The 22,304-nt window shown below is 32.9% G+C and overlaps 2 protein-coding genes across 8 annotated transcripts in view; one reads left to right on the top strand and one right to left on the bottom strand.

Moving 5' to 3' along the window:
- The first annotated feature begins 2 nt into the window (after positions 1-2).
- Positions 3-3,865, top strand: LOC132910677 (sorting nexin-6). 3 transcript variants are annotated; one of them, XM_060966539.1, is made up of 10 exons: positions 3-113; positions 241-291; positions 432-647; positions 729-850; positions 933-1,069; positions 1,160-1,467; positions 1,542-1,724; positions 2,419-2,482; positions 2,562-2,647; positions 2,721-3,865. In XM_060966539.1, the coding sequence occupies exons 1-10, from the start codon at positions 108-110 to the stop codon at positions 2,769-2,771; spliced, it is 1,224 nt and encodes a 407-aa protein (XP_060822522.1). In that variant the 5' UTR covers positions 3-107; the 3' UTR covers positions 2,772-3,865. The 3 variants fall into 3 exon arrangements, with proteins under 3 accessions (XP_060822522.1, XP_060822521.1, XP_060822523.1); XM_060966538.1 differs by lacking the exon at positions 3-113 and having other exon boundaries at positions 120-291; XM_060966540.1 differs by lacking the exons at positions 3-113; positions 2,419-2,482; positions 2,562-2,647; positions 2,721-3,865 and adding an exon at positions 1,878-2,384 and having other exon boundaries at positions 120-291.
- Positions 3,866-7,860: 3,995 nt separating this feature from the next.
- The window catches only part of LOC132910686 (hemicentin-1), a 119,947-nt gene continuing 105,503 nt past the window's right edge, over positions 7,861-22,304 (bottom strand). For 4 of the 5 annotated variants that reach the window (XM_060966561.1, XM_060966565.1, XM_060966564.1 and 1 more), the window contains exons 2-7: positions 20,904-21,001; positions 16,842-17,032; positions 16,562-16,723; positions 13,974-14,108; positions 11,049-11,262; positions 7,861-10,828 (exon numbers count right to left, since the gene is read on the bottom strand). In XM_060966561.1, the coding sequence (XP_060822544.1) occupies positions 10,716-10,828; positions 11,049-11,262; positions 13,974-14,108; positions 16,562-16,723; positions 16,842-17,032; positions 20,904-21,001 (913 nt within the window). In that variant the 3' untranslated portion in view covers positions 7,861-10,715. The remainder of the gene's footprint in view (positions 10,829-11,048; positions 11,263-13,973; positions 14,109-16,561; positions 16,724-16,841; positions 17,033-20,903; positions 21,002-22,304) is intronic. The other variant, XR_009658828.1, reaches the window with a different exon arrangement.

The following is a 22,304-nucleotide window of genomic DNA, read 5'->3' as shown; positions in this document are numbered from 1 at the left end:
GAATGTATAAGATCAATTTTTTAATTCTGCAATTAAGATCGGTATCAGTTTAATTCGTATAGTTCTATACGATAAAATAGGGAACGTGTCAGAGACGCTTGGACGCCATGATGGTAGGTGGAACCTGTTATCATTTATCCACCGATCTGCTCTCCTAGCAAATCCTAATACTGTGCAGTTTAAGCTTTACTTTATTGTAAATATTTAGTACACAGTTCTTAATTTAAAAAAATGTTTCAGGACGGTATATGCGATACTGCTGACATTTTAAATAATGTTCCTCCTAAAAAGGTATTTACGTTAATTTTCTGCTATTTCTTTTTTATTATGTTAAATAACATTGATTAGAAAGTTAATGTTTTTTCATGTCTGAAACTACCGTTTATATTTGATAATTTAATTGTTCTAATTTTGGCAATTTTTATTTACAGACAATTCATACTGACAATGTAGATCTTTCTGATAAGTCATTACAGGTGGATATTTCAGATGCTCTTAGTGAAAAGGATAAAGTAAAATTTACTGTACATACAACAACTACATTACCAGAATTTCAAAAGCCAGATAACTTAGTTGTAAGGCAACATGAAGAATTTGTATGGTTACATGACCGATTCGAGGAGAATGAAGAATATGCTGGTTATATTGTATGTTTATTTACTTTTTGGCTTATATTAAATATATAACTACAATTTTAAATAATGAACAGAAAAAATATGTATGTTTAGATTCCTCCTTGTCCACCACGACCAGATTTTGATGCATCTCGTGAAAAGTTACAAAAACTTGGGGAGGGTGAGGGTAACATGACACGTGAGGAATTTAATAAAATGAAACAAGAATTGGAGGCGTAAGTTATATGTACAAATATTAAAATATATTTCAATCATAATAACCCAAAACTATAAATTTATATACTGATATTTTTACAGTGAATACTTGGCAACATTTAAAAAAACTGTTGCTATGCATGAAATGTTTTTGACTAGATTAGCACATCATCCAGTTTTTCGCAATGATCATAATTTAAGAGTGTTTTTGGAATATGATCAAGATCTTTGTGTTAGAGGTAAAATTTATCTTAATTTCTTAAGGAAGATTCTGCATTTTCTTATTGTCTGTAATATGAATAAAAGGTATAAATTTTTTATTTTTCCAGGGAAAAATAAAATGGAAATGTTTGGTGGTTTGGTAAAATCATTTTCCACTACTACAGATGAATACTACTTGTCTGCAACAGTAAAAGATGTAAACGATTTCTTTGATCAAGAAATGTCGTTTTTACAAACCTATCATCATAATTTAAAAGAAGCAACAGCTCGTGCAGATCGGCAAACTGCCAAACATAAAGATGTAGCAGATTCATATATTAAAATTTCTACAAATCTTTTGCAATTAGCTACAACCGATAATGGTAAATTGGAAAGATTTTTAACAAAAATAGCAGAGATGTTTGAGAAATTGAGGGTAAGATTTTTCAATTTAACTAATTTAATTTATTTCTTCATATTATTTATATTTGTAATGTTACAATGTGATAGAAAGTAGAGGGACGGGTAGCATCTGATGAAGATTTAAAATTATCAGACACTTTACGTTACTACATGAGGGATACAGCTGCAGCTAAACGGCTTTTGTTTAGAAGATTGAAAGCTTTACATGCGTACGAATCTGCAAACCGTGCTCTAGAGAAAGCTCGTGCCAAAAACAAAGATGTTCATGCTGTAAGTATATTACTTGAGACGTTTATATTATTGTAGTATTTATAACAAACGGGTTATTTCAATTACTAAATATAGTATATATATGTATATGTATGTGTATATATTGTATATATTGTATATCTAACTAAAGATTTCATCTTTTTGCTCATCAAGGCAGTGGAAGTTGCTGAGGTGTGTTTTTCTCCATTTGTATGTTTGCCGCCTTGTTGTAGTGTATAATCCAAATATCATTTTTTGTTTTAAAGGATATATACTTTTTACCTTATAAATCGTATTACTTTTATGAACAATATATACGAACATTTTCGCAGAATTAATATAGTTACTATGTGTCGGAGAAATTAGTGTGGATATATTTTAGATTATTATTTAATTAAACATGCATGAAATAAATTTGCATGAACATTTCTTTCTTGCATTAATATTATCTAGTCTCGAATAAAAAGTAAAAATATTATAAAATATTACAATAAAACAAATAATAAAAAAATTAATTTTGGAAGGTCATATTTTATTAATTATTAATACAATTGTGAAAAATATACGTTATTTTAAAATAATATAATTATTCGAAATATCGCATGTGTTTTTTGCCAAGCATAATTGATAGAAAAGAATTACGAAAGTTCTTAAAATTGATAGTATTTTGTACTTTTGTGGAATTTATAATTATCTTTGGATATTGTTGATTTAGGCAGAACAAGCTCAAACAGAAGCCTGTGAAAAATTTGAGCAAATGTCAGAAAAGGGAAAAGAAGGTAAAGAATGACGCTTATATTATGACGCTTCATTTTATGTAATAAACAATCACAATGACTTAAATAATTTTCGTTATAGAATTAGTGGATTTCAAAACGAGGAGGGTAACTGCTTTTAGAAAGAATCTTATTGAATTAACTGAACTTGAAATAAAACATGCAAAAGTAAGAATGCTTTTATTCTGTCCTAATATATAGTTGCTCATTGTTTTAAAAATATTTCTATTTTTGTTTATAGGCACATGCGGAATTGCTCAAAAAATGTTTAACTGTTTTACGAGAAGAGTGATCCAATTTTATAATTCTCATTGCGAAGATTACTGCGTAATCTATACGAAGATAATCTATTTAAAATTATAGCAATGTAATGGTATTGTAAAATATATATTTTTTGTTATCTAGATTTATATTATCTAAAACAATGAATCGTATTATTAATTACAAAAGAGCTCCATATGACATTAATTTGTATTGTGTGTTGTTTAATATTTCTAAATTATAAAAAATTATGTATACGTTATAATCGTCATTTAAAAAGCAATTATTTTTTTCTTATATTGTTTTTTTCAATTTCATACAGAATAATGTAATCAAGATATTGGTTCTTGTTAAGTTCTTTCACAGATTTATATTGATCTAATATAAGCTATATAAGATTTCTTTCCATTCTATATAGTAGTGTATTTTAATGGAACAGGAAGTAATTGATGATAAGGAAGTGGTCATAAGGAAATAAGAGATTTGTGATATGAAAATAAAATAACTTAGCACTACGTGTGTATTTAGAACAAAATACTTGCAAGAAATTGAACATTTTATAAAACTCATAAAATATATTTAATATAAAACAAATATTAAACAAATACTGGAATATGTATATACAAAATGTTGAAAAACTAAATACTGTAGAAAACACTATAATGCAACTTACTGCAATTATATTGATGTTATATATATTTTGGTTTTATTATTAATTATTAAGAATATTAATTAAGATATACAAATACTGAAAAAGTCATGTTTTTATTTAAAGAATCTTTTATTTCCAAAATTTATTACATTTTATGATACCTCCTGTATACAACAATTCTATGTATGCAAGCATGTGTATATAATTAACAACTCGTTTGAAAAGAAATTCGGAACTTAAAAAAAAGTAGCGATTGTTCATTTATTTAAATGCTATAAAGTGAAATTTCTAGCAGTAATACAAATGTTATTTTAAGTGATCTTATTTTTCGATATTTTTTAAGTTAATCAAAAGATGAATATAAATTAGCATATGCAGTGAATATTTAAGATTTTTATATGTAGATTAATATGTTGCATACTGTTAAATCAATTTACAATATTTTGTTTATTCAATAAAATTACATAAATATATTCACGAGTAATGAGATAAGAGTAAAGGGACCTTAAAATTAGATAATCATATGTGATCTGATTATGCGTTTAATAATAGAATTATCGAAGTTTGCCAAAGATAAAAATTGAAAGAAAATAAAAATATTTTAAAAAACTAAAGCAAATATGTAGGCAATGATATATGTTTTTATTGATTTGAAATATTTTCGTTGCTCTTATACACGATTGCAAACATTGACTGACAGAATCATTAAATGGAATTTATTATTTAAGTTCTTAAGAATTAATTTGAAGTATCGCCATAGTGATCTACATATCATTCTAATTTAGTGTTAAAATAAATCATATATCCTAAAATTTGTAGAACAATTAGATTATTGACCACTTTCAAATTTGTTTATCATGCAATAATGATTTTCATCTCGGGTTACCATACATACATCATAAGACAGATTTTGCAAACACTTTGTTAAAATAATCACGTATTTTAATATATCCACTTTTTATATTTCATTAAAAAAAAAAAAAAAAAACTGATAACGATCCATGTCTAATAAATATTTTACAGAATGTATTTATTGTTATACATCAAATGTTTATGAAATAGTAATATTGAATTTTACTGAAAAGATTTGCATCAACGAATGATAGATGAATCTACGCTTTTTATTAGATTTTTTACTTTTTTATGATACGATGTTCGTTAATTTTAAAGGGTACAGAAAAATTTATTTGTTAGCGATGGTCACTAAATAAAAGAAAGTCGAACTTAAAAATAGTTAAAAATTATTGATTTAATACTGCTCTGTCTTTGATTTTGTATTTCTAATGGAATTCTAAAAACTCAAATTTCTAGTTCATATAATATGTGATGTATGAAAATTAAGAATTATGTATACTGTATATATAAGTATACTGCAATGTTCAATTTTGTAATAAATCTAAAAATACTTTTTGAAATGTTCGGTTTTTATTCAATATATCTGTTTCCATCACAATTTTTTAATCTTTTTTGTGTATTCTTAAGATTTTCTTTAATTTAAAAAATTTTTTAACAGCCATATATTTTAACTTTTTCCATCCAACATCATTATTAGATTTCTATTTGTGGTGTTGTGATGTTACTATCTTTTTTTTTTTTTAAATTTTATTGACAGATTGTATTCTTTATCATTTTGTTAATATTGTTAGAGCTAATGAAAGAAACTTTCATCTTGTTATTGCTGTTCAATTTAACTGAATACCTTTGATTCGTAGTATATTGCCGATATAATTATACTTTTTGATTTCAATATATCTGTCTTTAATTATACTGATCGATTAAAATAAAAATGCTTAATCAAATATCTTACGACTGGCTAAAACGTTAAGTTGCTCGAATATTTCGATGACAGATTCGTTCTACTATTATTATGTGTTTAAAAAGATGTTTTATATTTTATTACAATTGTGCCACTTCGACATAAATAATATAAAAATGTATTTCATTCATTCTCTTGTAAAAAAAAAGGACATTTAATATTACCATCGAAAGTAACTTATTCATCTTTGACGAAGAGCTTTCTGAATTATTGTTGCTATTTTTAAATTGTCGAACATTCACGTGCTGCAACGTGAAATATTTTTTATTTTATGATATTTCAATAATAAAAAAAATATAATAAGAGAGGTAAAGACATTAGTAAAAAAAAAAAAAAAAAAAAAAAAAAAAAAAAAAAAAAGGATAATATTGCATGATATAATATGGAATACTTATTCGAATACAAAACCTTATACGTTTGAACTTTTCTTCGAGTATTCTCTTCATTTCTCTACAACGCAAGTTTAATTAATTTCTTCGAATACTGAACTCAAGTAATAGTACCATGGATAATGAGAAAATATTATCGTACCAGTGTGTCTTTGGATAAAGAAGAAATCATGAGCTCACCTTTTTTTCTCCAGAAGGATAATACAAATGTTCTTAACCAGAAATGTCCTGGTGTTTTCTTGAAGTGGAAGAGAAAGGGTTCCAAATGGGATGCAAGTGTTCTTAACCAGTAATGTCCTGGCGTTCCCCTGAGGTGGAAGAAATAGGGTTCCAAATGGGATGCAGGAATATTGGTACAATTTAAACACAGAATCTCTACCCGTTATATTTTATCAATCCATTCCCGACAACCTAGAAAGGACAATTAAAGATCGATCAATGTCGTCGTTGAATCGTTCTCTTTCATTTTTCTTTCTCTGCGAGTGTCTTGAATGAAGACAGAGGCGATCGTCGTGAATCGAATTGGTTGAAGGAATCCGGGATCTTAAGAGAAAGTTAAGAACTCCTGTGCCAATGAACATCACAGAATACATCGACTAAGGATTCTGCAACTTTATTCAGGTTCGTTGAGATCTCTCTTGAACGAACTCGTCTTCGGTGTTTCGCCAGATCACAAGGAAAGTCATTGAATATCGACGGATCGTTCTTTTTCTTTGGTATTTTTCGTTTGGCGATGAACGTCAAAGGGAAGTAAAACCGTCAGGAAAACATGCAACGTCTTCCGTATTGATTTACGAATGAACTGAACGGCTCCTCCGTGAAAGAGAAACGCTTTCCTATAAGTTTATTGATCGGCTTTACTTTGGTTTGACACGATCGAATGAAACCGTTTCGTACGCTTTTCCCTATGGTTTTAGCGTCGTCGCAAGGAAATTTTTTCTTTCTGAATGATTCTCATAGTTTGGAGACAGCTTACCACAGTTGCTTATTGCCATATATTAGTTTTCGATAATTAATTATAAGAAAATTAGTAGGTGTTGGCTTATGTATTCGATACGTATCATCTCTCGTACGTACGTTGTACCCTTGAGATGCAGATAAATTTTGATGATAAAGTTATTAATCGATGATCAATTATTCTTCTTTTATCTAATTATTCTTCTCATATTCGATCTTCTTACGTTTCATAATATATTTATATATTTATATTTATATATTTATATTTATATATTATATATACGTATATGTTCCGCTTGTACACGTAAACCTTTCTTTGATCGTGAACCATCTACAAACGAGCTGTATCTGTTTTATAATTAGGACGACGTAGTTGGTCTTTTATAATAATCAGACTTATATTACACGCATGCAACCACGCACGCACGAACACGCACGTGTAGACTTCGGTAATTTATTACGAAACTAAAAGATATTGTCATCGAGACCTTAACGAAGACAATTGCTACGGTGGTTCAGAGATATACTTCTAATTTCTTTCATTTTCTTCTCATATTCTACTTCTTTCGTCTCTCTTTCCCTTCTCCCTCCTCCAAGATTTCTATCGTTCCGGTTTATGAAAATTCGACAGAGCATAATACAGAGACACTAAAGAGGCGATATTTTATATTGTGGATTTTATTAAAATTCAGTTTCAACGGATTTGCGGATAAATGTTCGAAATAAAAGGACACAAAGATTCGTAAGAAGGCGGGCGAACGTTAAGCAACGTACGAAATTTCTTTTCCTTTTTTTGTCTTTTCATTCACCATGTGTTTGTATGTGTGTGTGTATACGTATGTCGGTGTTTCGAGTTACGCAAACGCCTATCTTAATTTAAAAAAAAAGAAAAAAAAAAAGGAACGAATCGAACGACACTCAATTACCAATAACGTGTCGATTTCCTTCCATTTTTACATAACAAACTTAATTTATAAAAACATTATATGAAGTTGTATACAGTGTGACGCTGAAGTACACAGAGATTTTCTATGGCAGATACACTATCGATGTCTTGAGATGTACACGCAGAACGCGTAAAATTGCGATCGAATTGTTTTCGAGTATTAAAGTCTTATCGTTTATTATCCTACTGATCTTATGTCTCTATTAAACTTGTTGCTTATTTCGAAAGAGATCAAGATAATATTTTTTTCGCTCTCTCTTTCTCTCGCACTTGTATTGTATTTCGTTCATCCTCTAGAAGATTCAGACAAAACTGTATCGAAGAATGTTCTCAAAGACTTATCGTTCCTTCGATTATTCATTTTCTTCGTTTTTTTCTTTTTAACGCATACAATATCGTTTTTCTTGCTTAGTTTAGCCTAGCTTCATAAATCGTGATCCGAGTTATTAAACAGTTACGATCGACTAGCTTCTGAGGTCTCTCTTATACTTCAATATTGCGTGAACGATGTGTTCGAAGTTGAAAGGGACTTTTTTAAATCATAAAAGATGAAATGGAAAAATTTCTCGGGGAAAGGCATCGTTCTGCAAATAATTTTTACGACGATGGATACACAATGTGAAAGCAAGGAAGCGAATGAATGAATCGATCGAATCGAGAATTCGTGTGTCCTGGCTTCTTTTATTATGCTTTCTTCCCTTAGTCCCCGTTCATCCTCTACGTTTCTTTATTCAATCGATAGCGGTGTCACGCGATACGCACGCGATCCTGCTCACGTGAATCGTTTACTTGGAATAAGAAAACTTCGTTATATATATATATATATATGTATTATATATTCAGAGTTTCTAACTAGTACGCAGATTTGTTTCGAACAGTTGTAAAATCGAAATTTATGAAACGTTTCAGCCCGAAGGTCTTGCTACGTCAAACAATATGGCAGTTTCTCGCTTGCCCTGGATTTTATCAAACATCTCCTGTTACATTTCTAGATATAATACTTGTCGTTTGATCCCTGTTTTTAACCTTTCGTCCGCATTTAAGCTTTTCCACTTACGCGACTTTCTATTTCTTTTCTTCGTCTTTTCTTTTTTTTCTCTCTCTTAATTAGGTTTTTATCTTTTCAGAACAATGACAAGGATTTAGTTTTTCACGATATGTAACGTCGTTCTGTGCTGCTTAAAAATCATTGTCAAATGCAGACGAAATGTTGGTAAGTGTACAACAGTTTCTACTAGGAAGTCGAAAGTTGGTGATAAATCGTGTAAAAAAATCTGTCGAGGTTTTTTTTTTCTTTTTATCCTTTCTTTTTATCCAAGGCTTATTTTAGAACGAAGAATAATTAAAAGTATATAGTATTTTGTACAATTATTCGTGTAGCAGCACCTTAGGATGAGTTGGCATGGAATACTGAATTTTGGCAGTTGCGTTTCAAAATCAAAATGGAAATAGAAACGACGTCGATATGTTGAAAATACCGTATTGATACATTTTATATTCACTGTTTTAAACTCTATATTATTTACCTCGGCTGTTACACTTAGGAATATAACATTATATTCGATCTCGATCGTTCATAAAAATTTCGAGTAAATTTTTGAAAAATAACACAAATTATTCGTAAACGATGAAATTTTTTCAATATTTGTCGTGGTAATAACATGTATATCTAGCAATGATATTAATCACAAAGAAGAACGCAAGAAGTACACACATGGAGTATCGATCTCGCGATTACAGGTTGCATGTACGAAACTACAAAAGGTAGGCTAGATTCGCGTCGGATAAAGTGGAATTGAAACGTCCTGAGTGGTGATTAATTACAAGAACGTAGAACGAGAATCGAACCGGAAGGGCCGGAGGTTGTTAAAAGGTATGTAAAGCCCCGCAAATTCGTTGCGACACTCGGTAACACCGTCAATCTCAAACTTTAATTCACCGACCGCCTTTTGATTAATTTGTGTCTGTTGCCGTAATATCTCATCATCGTTAGTTCAACGAAAGCGGCGCAAAACTTTGTAGAAAACTGCCACGACGTAGAACTGTTGCTCACGACCATTAAACGGATCTATTGTAATTTTTTTAAGAGGATAAACCCGGTACGTAAACCTAACTTGACGCGATCCATGGATCCATATTGCTTTCGAGGAATATCATGACTAATTGATTTTCGTTCCTTTCTTCTTTCTTTTTTTTACCGAGAAACGATGTGTGCCGCCGGTTTCGAAAAGACTTCGATGGTAAAGTACGCCGTACAAACAATGAAATCTGTAAAACAGTATATCGCTATATAAAAACTTACACGATCACAGATTTTTGTCTTTTTTTTTTGTTTTCAAATGTAGTTTAATAACGAATATCTCACGCTGAAAACAAGATTATGATAAACAAGAATAGAGCGTGTTACGAACGTCAACGATAAGATTCTATATTTTATAATACGTACTTAAATTTATTGCACTTCATTCGTTCCTTGGAGGATTAACTAAGACAGTGCTTCTGTTCGATACGTATCTCGCGTGACTTTGCATCACGCGTTTCGTTCATCCGTCACGGAGAATTTGACTTTCCGGAACGTTGTCCTCTCGCGGTGGGAGGAAGAATTTGCGTTATTTAAAATTATTTTATACTTCTGCAGAAGGTGACAGACGCAATCAGAAGTTAGGGAATGGACAGGAAGAGAGATAAAAGAGAAAGAGAAAGAGAGAGAAATCACGATTACTCGCGAGTATTTTTATAATTTCGGCCATGTGTTGGTGAACACGTGGACACTTAGAACGATCTACCATGAAAATCTCGTATGTTGAAATGATTTAGCCGGCGGCAACCTCGGCGTTGAAACGGAAAAGAAAAAAATTACCATGAAGAAAAACATGATAAGACTTAACGATTGTTCGATCGCGGCTAATTGAACGTAATAAAGAAGAAGAAGAAAAGAAAGAGCAAAAGAAAAAAGAAGAAGAAGAAGAAGAAGAAGAAGAAGAAGAGAAACAAAGATGACAATGATGATATATGGAAATAGAGATAACGAGATAAAGGATTAGGAAGGATGAACAAAGAGAGAAATAAAAGATCGCGTGGTACGACGATGTCTTCAGCTTTTAAAAGGGAAAGAAGGAAAGTGTGAATAGAGGGTTAAAATCGCAGAATAGTAGCCTATCTATCACAAACGGAAGTAACGTTATAATAATTATGGACATATCGAAGAGAAACGCTTATCGCGTTAAAACGATCTGTATCGTAATGATGACAATTAGTACTAGCAATTCACAGAAATTTTTCTCGGCGCCCGACGTCTTGCGGCGCTGTATCGCAGCCATTTTGTCACCTGAAACGTTTAAAGTAACGCAATTAGTGAGAGCATTTGTTTAGAGAGTCGTATTACAATACATCTTCTCGTTAAGAATGAATCGAAATGAAATTTCATTGAAAAAGAAAATTAATTTTACTGCAAATAGCTTGCGCAAGAAAAGTTTCGTAACGTAAAGGGAAATTAATTATTTTGTTTTTACAGAGAAAAAATATTTTTATTGCTTTAAAAATTATACCTTCTGTGACAAAGACATAGATGGATGCCGGCTTCGTATTCGAGGCGCTGCACGTATAATTGCCTGTGTCCGATTCCACCGCATGGTGAATCGTCAGTCGACTTTGAGTCGAGCTGGAATCGGTTTGTACGGTTACGCTGCTGCCTCGCGTAGTATCGTAATTTATCATTCGATTATTGTGATACCAGAAAACATATTGCGGCGGCGTTGGACTCTGAAATGGTGAAAATAAATCTTTACTATAGAACGTTCATCAAAGCATTATTTTCCCTTGTACGCATTTCTTGAATTTTTTGACGTTCAACGATATACGGTCAACGTACGAATATTTCCTGTCAGATATATTTTATGAACATTCTGATTTAACAATCTTTCGAATAAATGTGCGCATACGCAATTATAAATAGCGTCATTTGTTGTGTTATTATTACAATTTCCTTAATTTGTCGCTTTTATAACGAAACGTGTGAACCTCTGTATAGCCAGATATTTTTCTATATCGTTTTATAAGTTCAAATAATTCGTAGTAATATTTACCTATGAAAATTATTTTTTCTTGAGGGCTCAGCCGCACTCGATTGAGCTGTGTAATACCGTTAGCGAAACTTTATGTCACAAACGATCGAGTAGCACCATTAGTAAGTACCATTGTACGATATTAAGTTTAATAATAAAATAAATGAAATTCTACAAGTCGATTTTGCAAATTATAAGTTCCCTGACCGATCTGAAAAAATTGTCAGATTATAAAATTGTAAAGAAGAAACCTTAGCTCTTTCATTATAAAGATTGTTAATCAAACGATCGTTAAATACTAAGAGCAATGTAATTACGTTGCTTAATAATAGTAGTCGTTGCATATTGACAATGTGCTATACGATACAGCGTCGTGAAACGAATAAAATAGTTTCTATGAATATTTCTGAACTTTACAAAAAAATCTTACTAAAAAAGAAGATGCTGACAAATCCCCAGCGAACTGTATTTTATATTCCTTCAGTTTTGCGACAATCGAAATGCCATTTTAATGCGTTCTGGAGCGTTTCGTATCGATTCCCGATACCGAGGACCAACAAAAATCTGGTCGTCACCTAGCGTAATTAAGTCTAGCCGAGATAATTGCCAAAACGATCGATGGATGCCGATGCAGCGACATGCAGTTTAGTATTACCTTTTTCCTGGACGCGAATGGGACACGTTTTTCGGTTTTCGTTCTTTGCTCGAAAAGAACAAAAAAGGAGAAACATCGCGTCGGTGTTGCGCGAAACATTTCCGATGCGCGTCTGGTGTCTGAATCGTGCGACATTTACCCCTGTGAAGTGCACGAAGTGAAATAGGACGTCGAAGCCAGCCACTTGTAGCGAATTTCGTGGAACGTGAGTAGACGTCCTTTCCAGTGACTCGATCCCACCCGCAGCTCGCACAAGGAACGCAAATGGTTTCCCGATTCGACGATTTTGTCGAGACGTTTCAAATCGTTTCGAATTGTTTCGAACGTTCGTCGACCGTGTTGACGATGTTTCGACATTATTTCTGCCGAGTTCACATGCATGAGATTATCTTAAGACGATATATAATGTACTTATGAATACCGTATCTTCTTATAGGGTGCTTCCCTCTGAAGCCATATTGCTCTCTAGTTAATACCATCAATTTCGCACGGAAGAATTTCTTAGATGCATTTGCTCGGTATCGCCATAGACACAGGGAAGCGAGCTAAGCTATGGTTACATATAGTAGATGCTTATTACAAATGAAACAAGAACGAACGAAGAACTATGTAACTGCTTCTGTGAAAATCTACAGGATGTTTCAGTAATCGCAATACAATCGGCTGGAAAGTGACTATATGCAAAAAAATAACTCCAAGATACAGAACAAGAATTTTTTATATGGCGCCTCGTTTCGAGATCGAGCTTGGAAATTTGTTGAAGATTAATATACGCGTGTTATTGGATTACGATAATTGCAACGGAGATTAATATTATTTGAACAAACTTCGTTCCTCTTGATGAGTAGAAGTTACATAATTATGTATATCCAATTTACATGACTAGTGTCACTGTCTATCACGCCACCGAGTTAAATAGCCTATTTTGAAATGTAGGTCGCTTATAAATTGTTTACAACCAAATTTGGTGAATTACAAGCAAATTACTTAACTTAAGTCGAATATCCTTCCAACTATCATCCAAATACCTTCCAATAGTTCTGTTTTATTCTATCTGACTGCGCTCAAGTATTTGTCACGACAATTCGTCTACACGTATCTATTGTAGTGTAGTCGTAAGACATCGACTCTGCCCTGTTTCCTTTTAGACTCACGATTTTAAGATTTAAGACGCACGATTTTCTGTCTTTCTGGGGCTCGTTATACACACGCATGCATGCAGATGCGAAGGGGGTAAAAAACGGTGCACTTTATTTTCGTTTCCCGATAGTGTCGAGTTTGCAGCGGCTGCCGGCAATGCCGCTTTAATGCACTTCCACTCTTGTATTCGTGACTAAGCTGTGCCTATTTCACTAGAGGTTTTTCCGCTCTACGCTGGTATGAAGGTACATTCAATGTTCCCACGAACTGCAAGCTGTACGTTTCTATGTACCTTCGTTAAGCGGATGGACTGCACACGGCGTGGCTTTATTCATGGTCGTTCCCTATATCAGCGACACGATTATTTTCACGTATCAATGGTACCTGATATAACATTTTCCCGACAGACGTGTATTTTATTACATACGATAAAATTCGTGTTTCCATTACAGTGACGTTGGAAGGTCGGTACGATGAAAGAAATGCGCAGATGGCTGGTACCAGGTATTTGTACGAAAAGTTGAATAAAACCGCATTAATCATTTCAAGACGTTGAAAAATGGAAATATTTATTGCAATGGAATGAATAAAACGCGATTAAAACGGGTTCTCACCTTTTCTATTATGCATACGAGGTTTATAATGGATCCTACGTCCACGTGATGTTCCCCGCTTCCTAATATAAATGCTTCTGGTATAACTATGTTTAGATTGACAAAGTGTGATAGTATCCCTGTACTCCTCGCGACCTGTGAAGAGAAATAAACGACGCTATATTACAATCAATGCGACACAAAAGATATACGTGTACATAAAGAATATTTTCGGGTATGTATACCGATATTCGTTTTCATTTAAGACTCTCGAATTTATAGTAGCATAGCCTGCATTAAGTGTTTCGCACTTTACGTTTATAAAAGGTACATTCATTTCAGTCTAGTAATTTGTTCTTAACGATCAGGCTGACCTAAGTTATTTTGTATCATTTTTTAGCAATTTTCGTTAAGCATAATGAAGGAGAAAAGGATAGAAAAGGAAAAGAAGAGAAAGAGGAGGAGAAGCGTTTAAAATTTGAAATGACCTGTTTAAAACAAAATTGTTCTCGAGAAACTAATCGACGTAGACTCTTGTCTAGCTCTAGTACCATCCCACTTAAAATAGTTCATATCTTGTATATTTATTGTCTATTTATATCACTTGAACACTTGACAAAATTCAATCAAATATCAGTTACATTTGAAAGAGCGTTTCTTTGCTGTTGGTTGTTTAGCTCTTGTCATAGCTCCTTGTCTTGTCTTGGAATAGAGTACTGTTCTACTAAAGTTACAGTGAAATAAGGAACATTACTAAAATTTAATGTTTATTTGCGATGAATAACTGACACTTCATAAAATCTATATAAACTTGAAGAATGTGGCTGAAGATATGTATTTCGATCGCTCTAACACCCACATTTAAAGTTATTCAACTTAGGTGTCTCGACGGGATTAATTTTATATTAGACTTAAATTACATTGCACTTTTATCTATAGTAATTAATATGATATTTACTAACTTATATGAGTGTCTGAGATACGATCAGAGAGCAAAACTACATTAAAGAGTTTCACTTCAAGTAGGTACATTTTATGTATTTGCAAGTACATCATGCACGAACTTCTGCATAAATTTAGTAGGCACTCCGTGTACTTCCTTAACTCAACTAATTTGATTGAACGAATTTTTACTTCAGGAAGAGCGTTTCACAAAAGTATTTGAACACCAATCATAGAAAACTTATGAATACATTGTGTTTTATACAAAAAACTTTTTGAAATTTTATTAGTACTGCAACGAGATGCGATTATCAATATAAAATTTAAAATAAAAATGTATACAGAAGTTACAAGATATATACTTTGTAAAAGATTAGTATATAAGACGAATAGTTTCTTGAATGTGTTGTTAACGCTAAATATGGTCCCACTAAATAGTTTATTAACATACTGAATAATTGATTGACTTCAAATGTTTTTGTCATCTCTATGAAATACATATGTACGTATTTTTTTTTAAATATATTATAAGTTTTATATACATCTTCAGGTTCGTTTCAAATTTTACCAATAAAGCCATGGCAGCTTCATGTTACAGTGCTAATGAAATTTCAAATCGTTCCCTGTAACATACATAATATATTCATATAGAGCAACGTGAATAGATCCCTCTTATTTGAACAAAATAATGAATGAACGGTAAAATTGTGGATATAATTCAATTTCGCAAAGAATAGAATCGAGTTAGTCTGGCTATCATAGAGTAAAAAAATAACAGGTTCATCTAAACATCTCATTTATCTGCTCTTGCAAATTTGCTTTCTCGAGGCCTCATTAAAATCGATTCGTTTCAAGGGGCACGATTACGTTGCAACAGCAACTAGAGAAGCTGCAACGTCGGTGAATCTGCTATAGGGTCTTTCGTTGAGGTATATAATTCGCCAGGTACCAGATAATGCGTATCGCGTTAATAATTGAATGGAAATCTCGAATAAAGATCTAAAGTACATTTTGAGAAGAAATGCTGTTTAAGCTGCACTGCATTGTCTAACCACCTAATGTACTTTTTGTGTTCAACATTGTCTTCTGTCGAAATATCTACAAGCTGTGTGCATTAAAACGATCGATTGTAGAACCATACTCTACAGTAAAACTTTGTTTATACGAACTTCTATCTACAGTAGCCACATTTACGTACTAGTTAATTAGACGCAAATACATTACATGTCCTACTATCTAATAGTGTTTTCATATGATTACAAAAACTCGATACTATGAAAACTACATGTAGAATCTAATAAAAAGACACTACATCGCAAATTAAGGATATACGTAAGTGGAAATTTACTTTTCGTAACCATTGTATTCGAATGAAATTTTAATCATAGTTCGAATGAATGAATTTTTATTGGTTGAATCTATTTATCTGAACGTGAACTTTTATTATATGAAAAATTATAGATGATACACACAATGAATGAACTCCTATTATATGAACTGTTTGTCTCTTGACAAGCTTCTATAAACTTGAATAATTCTATCGTACTGTTAATTCAACTTTTAGCAAAACGTGCTATACATTCATACTCGAGGTTTCCATACAATTCAAGATAACCGATTAAATCAATTTCACCCCAAAATTATAGGATGATTAGTCTAATAACTACCTGACACTCGTAGGTCCCATTGTCTCTGTCCTGAACATACTTGATCTGAAGAGTCCAGTCGTCCGAGCCCTCGGGATGCAAAACTTGAAACCGCTCGTCGTTCGTATACGTGAACGTGGAGCTGGTCAGGACGTGGAAGTCACGTCGTCGTATCCAGGATATCTGTGAAACAGGTGCGCGATCGTCGGTCAATTTTCTTGCTTTATGGCGTACCAATGACAAAGTACAGTTCATGTTCTTCAGGGTTAAAGACGACGATAACAGCTGCAGAGTCACTCACCTCAGCATCGGATACCGTTCTATCTGCCAAATTTCGAACTTTGCAATGTAAAAACGCGGTCCCACCCAACTGCACCGTGACGTTCGAGACGGTGTTGTTATCGTTCGCATCGTTTACTCTTTGCAGATCATCCAGGTTACTGAACCACAACGCCTTCCAGTCTGCCGGTATGCTGTAAGGAACGCGTCGATCTGAAACGTTTTGCAAAAATTTTGTCAGTGCTTTGCAGTTCTTTGGAACGATTTCTTGAAAACAAAAAATGTGTTTTTAGTTGCTCGATGATCGAATTTTATCGGAGCATACAGCGAAAAGTTTTGAAATCTCATTATTAGTATTGTATGAAGTATCCTAATTATTATACCGGGGATTTTTATGTAAATTTTTATCTTTACGGATAGAATTAAGAAATAGAACTATATGAGAATAAGAATCAAGAAATGAGAATAATAAGAATCTTTACTAAGAATGAAGAAATGGAAATATTAGGTTGTCCGAAATATTTCTTTCGTTTTATAAGGAAATAATAGACGCACAATGTTTTTGTTTTATATTAGTTTATTGAATTATGCACGAATATAATAATGAAAATAGAACGAAATGGATCACACATAATTCAATAAAATAATATAAAACAGAAATTGTTGTTCATCTGTTATCACCTCATGAAACTTTTCGGACAACCTAATATAATAGAACTTAAATAGAGGCTCGCTTTATTATTAAAAATTACAACGACGAGTCTCTATATTCTCTAGTTTGCATATTTTATATGTTTTGTATATTAAAAAATTAATATGCAACTTGAACAGTAGTCTTAAGCATATAATTAATGCTGAAGGTAGTAAAAAATATTGTGGTCTATTAACATAATGAACATCTATGTAATATAATAATTGTACAATAAAACGTAACAACATAAAATAATAGCGTAACATAATAATTGACTGTTCAAATGTTTTGATGATCACTATGAAGCATTGTATATGCATCCAGACTTTACATTCATTTTGACAACGCTTGATAGTATGAGGAGAATTGTTCGAGAGTTTACATAGTGCGAGGAGGAACGTGTTGTGTTTAGAAAAGCGAACGCCAAAGGAAAAAGCTTTCGGGGATCGTAGAGCGGAAATGAATAGATGGATCAGATTGTCAACGTGAGATTTCAAGCCGAATATCTCGTGTGTTGTTCTATAACGCTTTGTATCTAGGGATGCTAGGTACTTTAGTTAAGACTAAACTAAATAGTTTCCTTTCTAAATAATTAGAAAGCATCTAACTCTTGGTAAATAAACTACGAAATTCCAGTTTTGAACTTGTTTGCTTTGAATTTTGATTTGTATTAAAAAAGTGTCTAATATTTGACTTGATCCCAGGATAGTAAAAGTTTGATCATGTCCGATATATTTTCTAAACTATATCGACGTATTATTATTCTGTAAAATTATATAATCAACGTTATTTAAAAAAAATTAACTAAATTAAACTAACACCCTATCACATTTAATATAATAAAATTATATCACAATTATATCATAATTTTAAAAATTCCTTTCTTTTTACTTTATAAAATGAAACGATTTCAATCCTCTGCCAGACGAGGATTAACAAATGAATGTATAACGCAGTAGAGACGTTGATGAGTAGCCAGAGAAAGGAAAAGGAAATTCAGATATTTTGGAAGGGTGGAATAGTAAAAAGCACTTTCAACTTAATCATAAATCACCAAATTTGCTCACAGAAAGTGCAAAAAGACATCTATCCACAGAACGTTGCTAAAAGACTGTTCGTCATTAATTCATCGAATACTATAAATATTTAACTCAAAATGCTAAAGACACAACCGCTAAGAAATACAAACTCGATACCTTTTATATATACTATGATTCCATGATTCGAAACATAATTTTGCTTCAGTGGTACAGCATCATTTCTCCGCGAAGTTAATATTAATTAATTAATTAATTAATTACGTTTGTCTGAGTTAAATATAAGTAAGTTCGCGGAAAGAAGCGCATTCGAGGAAGAAGTTTAACAGTTTAAAGAGGCGGCGTAGAGATATGGATAGGCGACGGAGACAAGCATCGGGTAATTCGAAAGTAACTGTGGTGCTTTGGCAAAGGGAATAGCAGAGAATAAGGAAACCCGATGAAGCAAAGTTGGTGTTGGTGAATATAGAAATCCGTAAATGGAAAGGGAGAAAATTGAGGAACGGAAGAGCAGGCGAAAGCAGAGAGGAGGAGAGGACGAGGATGGAAGAAGAAGGTGATGGAAGGGTCTAGGCAAAAGACAAGCACTTGAGACTGAACTTTGTGAGCTTTTGAATGCAGGGCATAAGCTACCTGCCTTTTGTTTCCACGAGACAATGCGAAACCTTATACAACGAGACAAGAAGCCGGAGTCTACGAGGGAAAGGTGCTCCTACTTTGCTCCGACCAGTTAGTTGGGCAGGATTGTATTCTTTTCTTTCTTCTTTAAGAATTCCCAATTCATAGCCACTTTTGAGTAGGGAGCAAGTGCACGCTAGAGAGGATTTTTCGTGGGGTTAGCGTGTTTTCCGCTATATTTCCTCTCTTTTCTCCCTTATTTTCGCGTTACCTTCTCCTTCTTTCTCTTTCTCTTTTCCCAGAAGATTTGATGTCTCCTTTTGTCGCGCGAGGACATTTATTTATTGCACACCGGGGATATAAGCTTTATCTAATGCATACTTAATAGTATTAAAGTCCGCTCGACGTACTTGGCTCCTTGCACGAACGGATTTTGAATGCAGACTCGTACAGATTAGGATGTATAGAGGTACTCGAGGAATCGAGGAGGAACTTCGCTTCTGGGATTTGATGGGAAGCATAATTCCTAGCAATGAAGTTTCGATAAATGTTTTATCCAACAGTCGGACAATTATACGGGTTAATACGTTTTCCAGCTAGTTAATACCTCTTCCACTCCTTGTTTCCTCCCTCCGCATTTCCGTAAAATACATCTTCTGTCGTTCAGGATAAATGTTTTCTCCAGAATAATTATGACCGAGATAAATCGTGCAGTGTAGGCAAAGACATAGCAATGTCGTAAACTAAATTATCGAGTAGAGATAGTAGCTATTGTTTTAGGAGGCGCCTAATTGCATTCTGTTTTAGGATTTCGCGCGATAAAAAAATAATTTATAGCTAACGGTATTTCATTTACAAATTGAAATCCATAACCGTTAATTATTGCTTTAACAAACTGCACTCGATTTGTAATTGTTTGTAGAAATGATAAAGTAGTTAGAGAAACTGTATCAAGCTTAGAGTTTGAAAGGATATTTTAAATCACGTAAAGTGAAATGTTCATATTGATAAAAAGTTTTGGAACTATGTACGTGAATTGAACTTAAGACTCGTTCAGATTAGCTAAATCTCTTGGATTCAAGTCGCTTGAGTCAAATGGATATTTAATGGAAAATGATATCCAAGAAAGTGGTTGTGCACGTGTACCAAATGTTAATTCTGATATTAACTACAATTACGACCAATATAGCCAAACACAAAGTTCAGGAAAAGATTGTTTCGAGCCAATATCAATAAACATGTGGCAAACAAAAATACAGGGATAGAAGGTTTACAAGTTATCCGAATCAATCTGAATGAAACTCAATTAGAACAAAGAAGCCTGAAACGATATTTCAAGTCAAGTAAACGACAGTCACACTGGTAAATAGGTTCCTTGAATACAGGTAGCTCCACTAATCTGAACGATGCGATGCTCCCCCATATTTCTGTCAATTCCTTTGTCTCGACGGCCGAAACACGATGGCTTTCACTACTGACAGACTTTACGATCTCGCTATATCATGGCTCGTGCCGTATCTCACGAATCAACCGATCATTAATTAAATCGCCTAACTAGATTGTACTCGAACCTCGGAGCATTTGCTGGAATTAAACTAGGAAAGCCAGAATTGCATCGGGGTAAAACGGATGCCAAGAAGTACAAAAGATCCTTATATCCAGGCTGGGAAATACAAGAGAAAGGAGGGAAGAAACGAGAGAACCAGGGAAGGTTAAATGCTCCGAGAAAATTATTTACCTTTATCGAGCGACCTGGCCAGAAGAATTGTCGGCAGGATCAAAAAGACCATGTACCACGATAGCCGGTCCCGCATCCTTGCGAGGTTTCGAATCCTCCTGGAAAAAGGCAAAAAAGAAGACGAATAAGCTTGGTTTCTCGGTTATAAAGCAGGAATTCGTATGCGTCCGTCCCATCTTCAATGGCCTCTTTGTTTTTCTGATTTTTCCGGGACAGTGCGCGTTCGTACCTAAATCGTCTTTTAAAGGAAAGCACCAAAGTTGTAGATCCGCGCATTCTCCTTCCCCTCGCCCCACCCTACCGCCCCCTTTTTATGCTCTGTTTTCACGTGTTTCGTATGCATTTGAAACGCGAAACAACTTATGTCTGATTTATAACAAATTGCCTTCGTTTCGTATGGCATCCTTGAAAAGGTCGTGGAGAAGCGATCCAAAGCCGGGCGCCGCGCGCCGCTTTTCAACGATTTGCATATTAAAAGACCGCGGATCCTTTTGATATGGCGAATTTTAATTCTCCTCGGCATCCTTACTCTTGTTTTCCCTTTCCAACTTTTCCTACCGTTTCCATAACGTTTTTTTTTTTTTAATTTGCGTTCCAATAAAATCAAACGGAGAAAAAAGAAAAGGAAAGGGAAGTATGCAATTTCAAAGATGATTAAAGAATACTTTTTTAAACTCAACATTTGTCTCCGGTTAATTTGGTTATTGTTGTTGCAAAGGTCGAATATTTTATTTTAGTGATAAAGAGAACAGATATACGGAAAGAAATGTTTTAATTATTATATAATTTTATTGTAATAAATGTAATTTTATATATATATATATATATATATGTAAAGTGTACACGAGAAGAACAGGATAAGTTTATTTTATATATTATTTAATTTATACATATACACAATAATTTATTTATGTTTTATAATGATTAGACTGCAAATTTATAGTTCTATAAACACTACTATTAAAGACATAGAACCTTAGCAAATTTGTTTCACTCATTAAATATGTATTATAACAATTACTCTACTCTGAATATTTTATATATTTTTACAAATTATACACACTCTGTGCCTCGTTGCGTCTTTAAACTCTTCATTTACGCAACATTTACACGTTATTACATATTATTACATATTAATTTACTGTTTCACACGGTCCTTGATGGTTAAAACAAAACATATTCTTATAACAATGTTGTAAATAATTTACAATAATTGTTTATAAACAGAATATTTCTTTGTAAAATATCTTGATCTCGGTTTGTTTACATTTTGTATGTTCGTCGATGTATATCCGGCAAATTAAACGCTTCGTGGAGATATACAAGCAATTCCAATTCTAGCGTACTGCACATTTTCAATTATTCCGTCATAACGTTTATCAAGTTCGCGATACACTCGGA

This window comes from Bombus pascuorum, chromosome 9, assembly GCF_905332965.1.
Source record: "Bombus pascuorum chromosome 9, iyBomPasc1.1, whole genome shotgun sequence".
In the NCBI taxonomy this organism is placed as follows: Eukaryota; Metazoa; Arthropoda; class Insecta; order Hymenoptera; family Apidae; genus Bombus; species Bombus pascuorum.
Note: the sequence above shows the minus strand (reverse complement) of the source record. Positions and strands in the feature narration are given on the sequence as shown.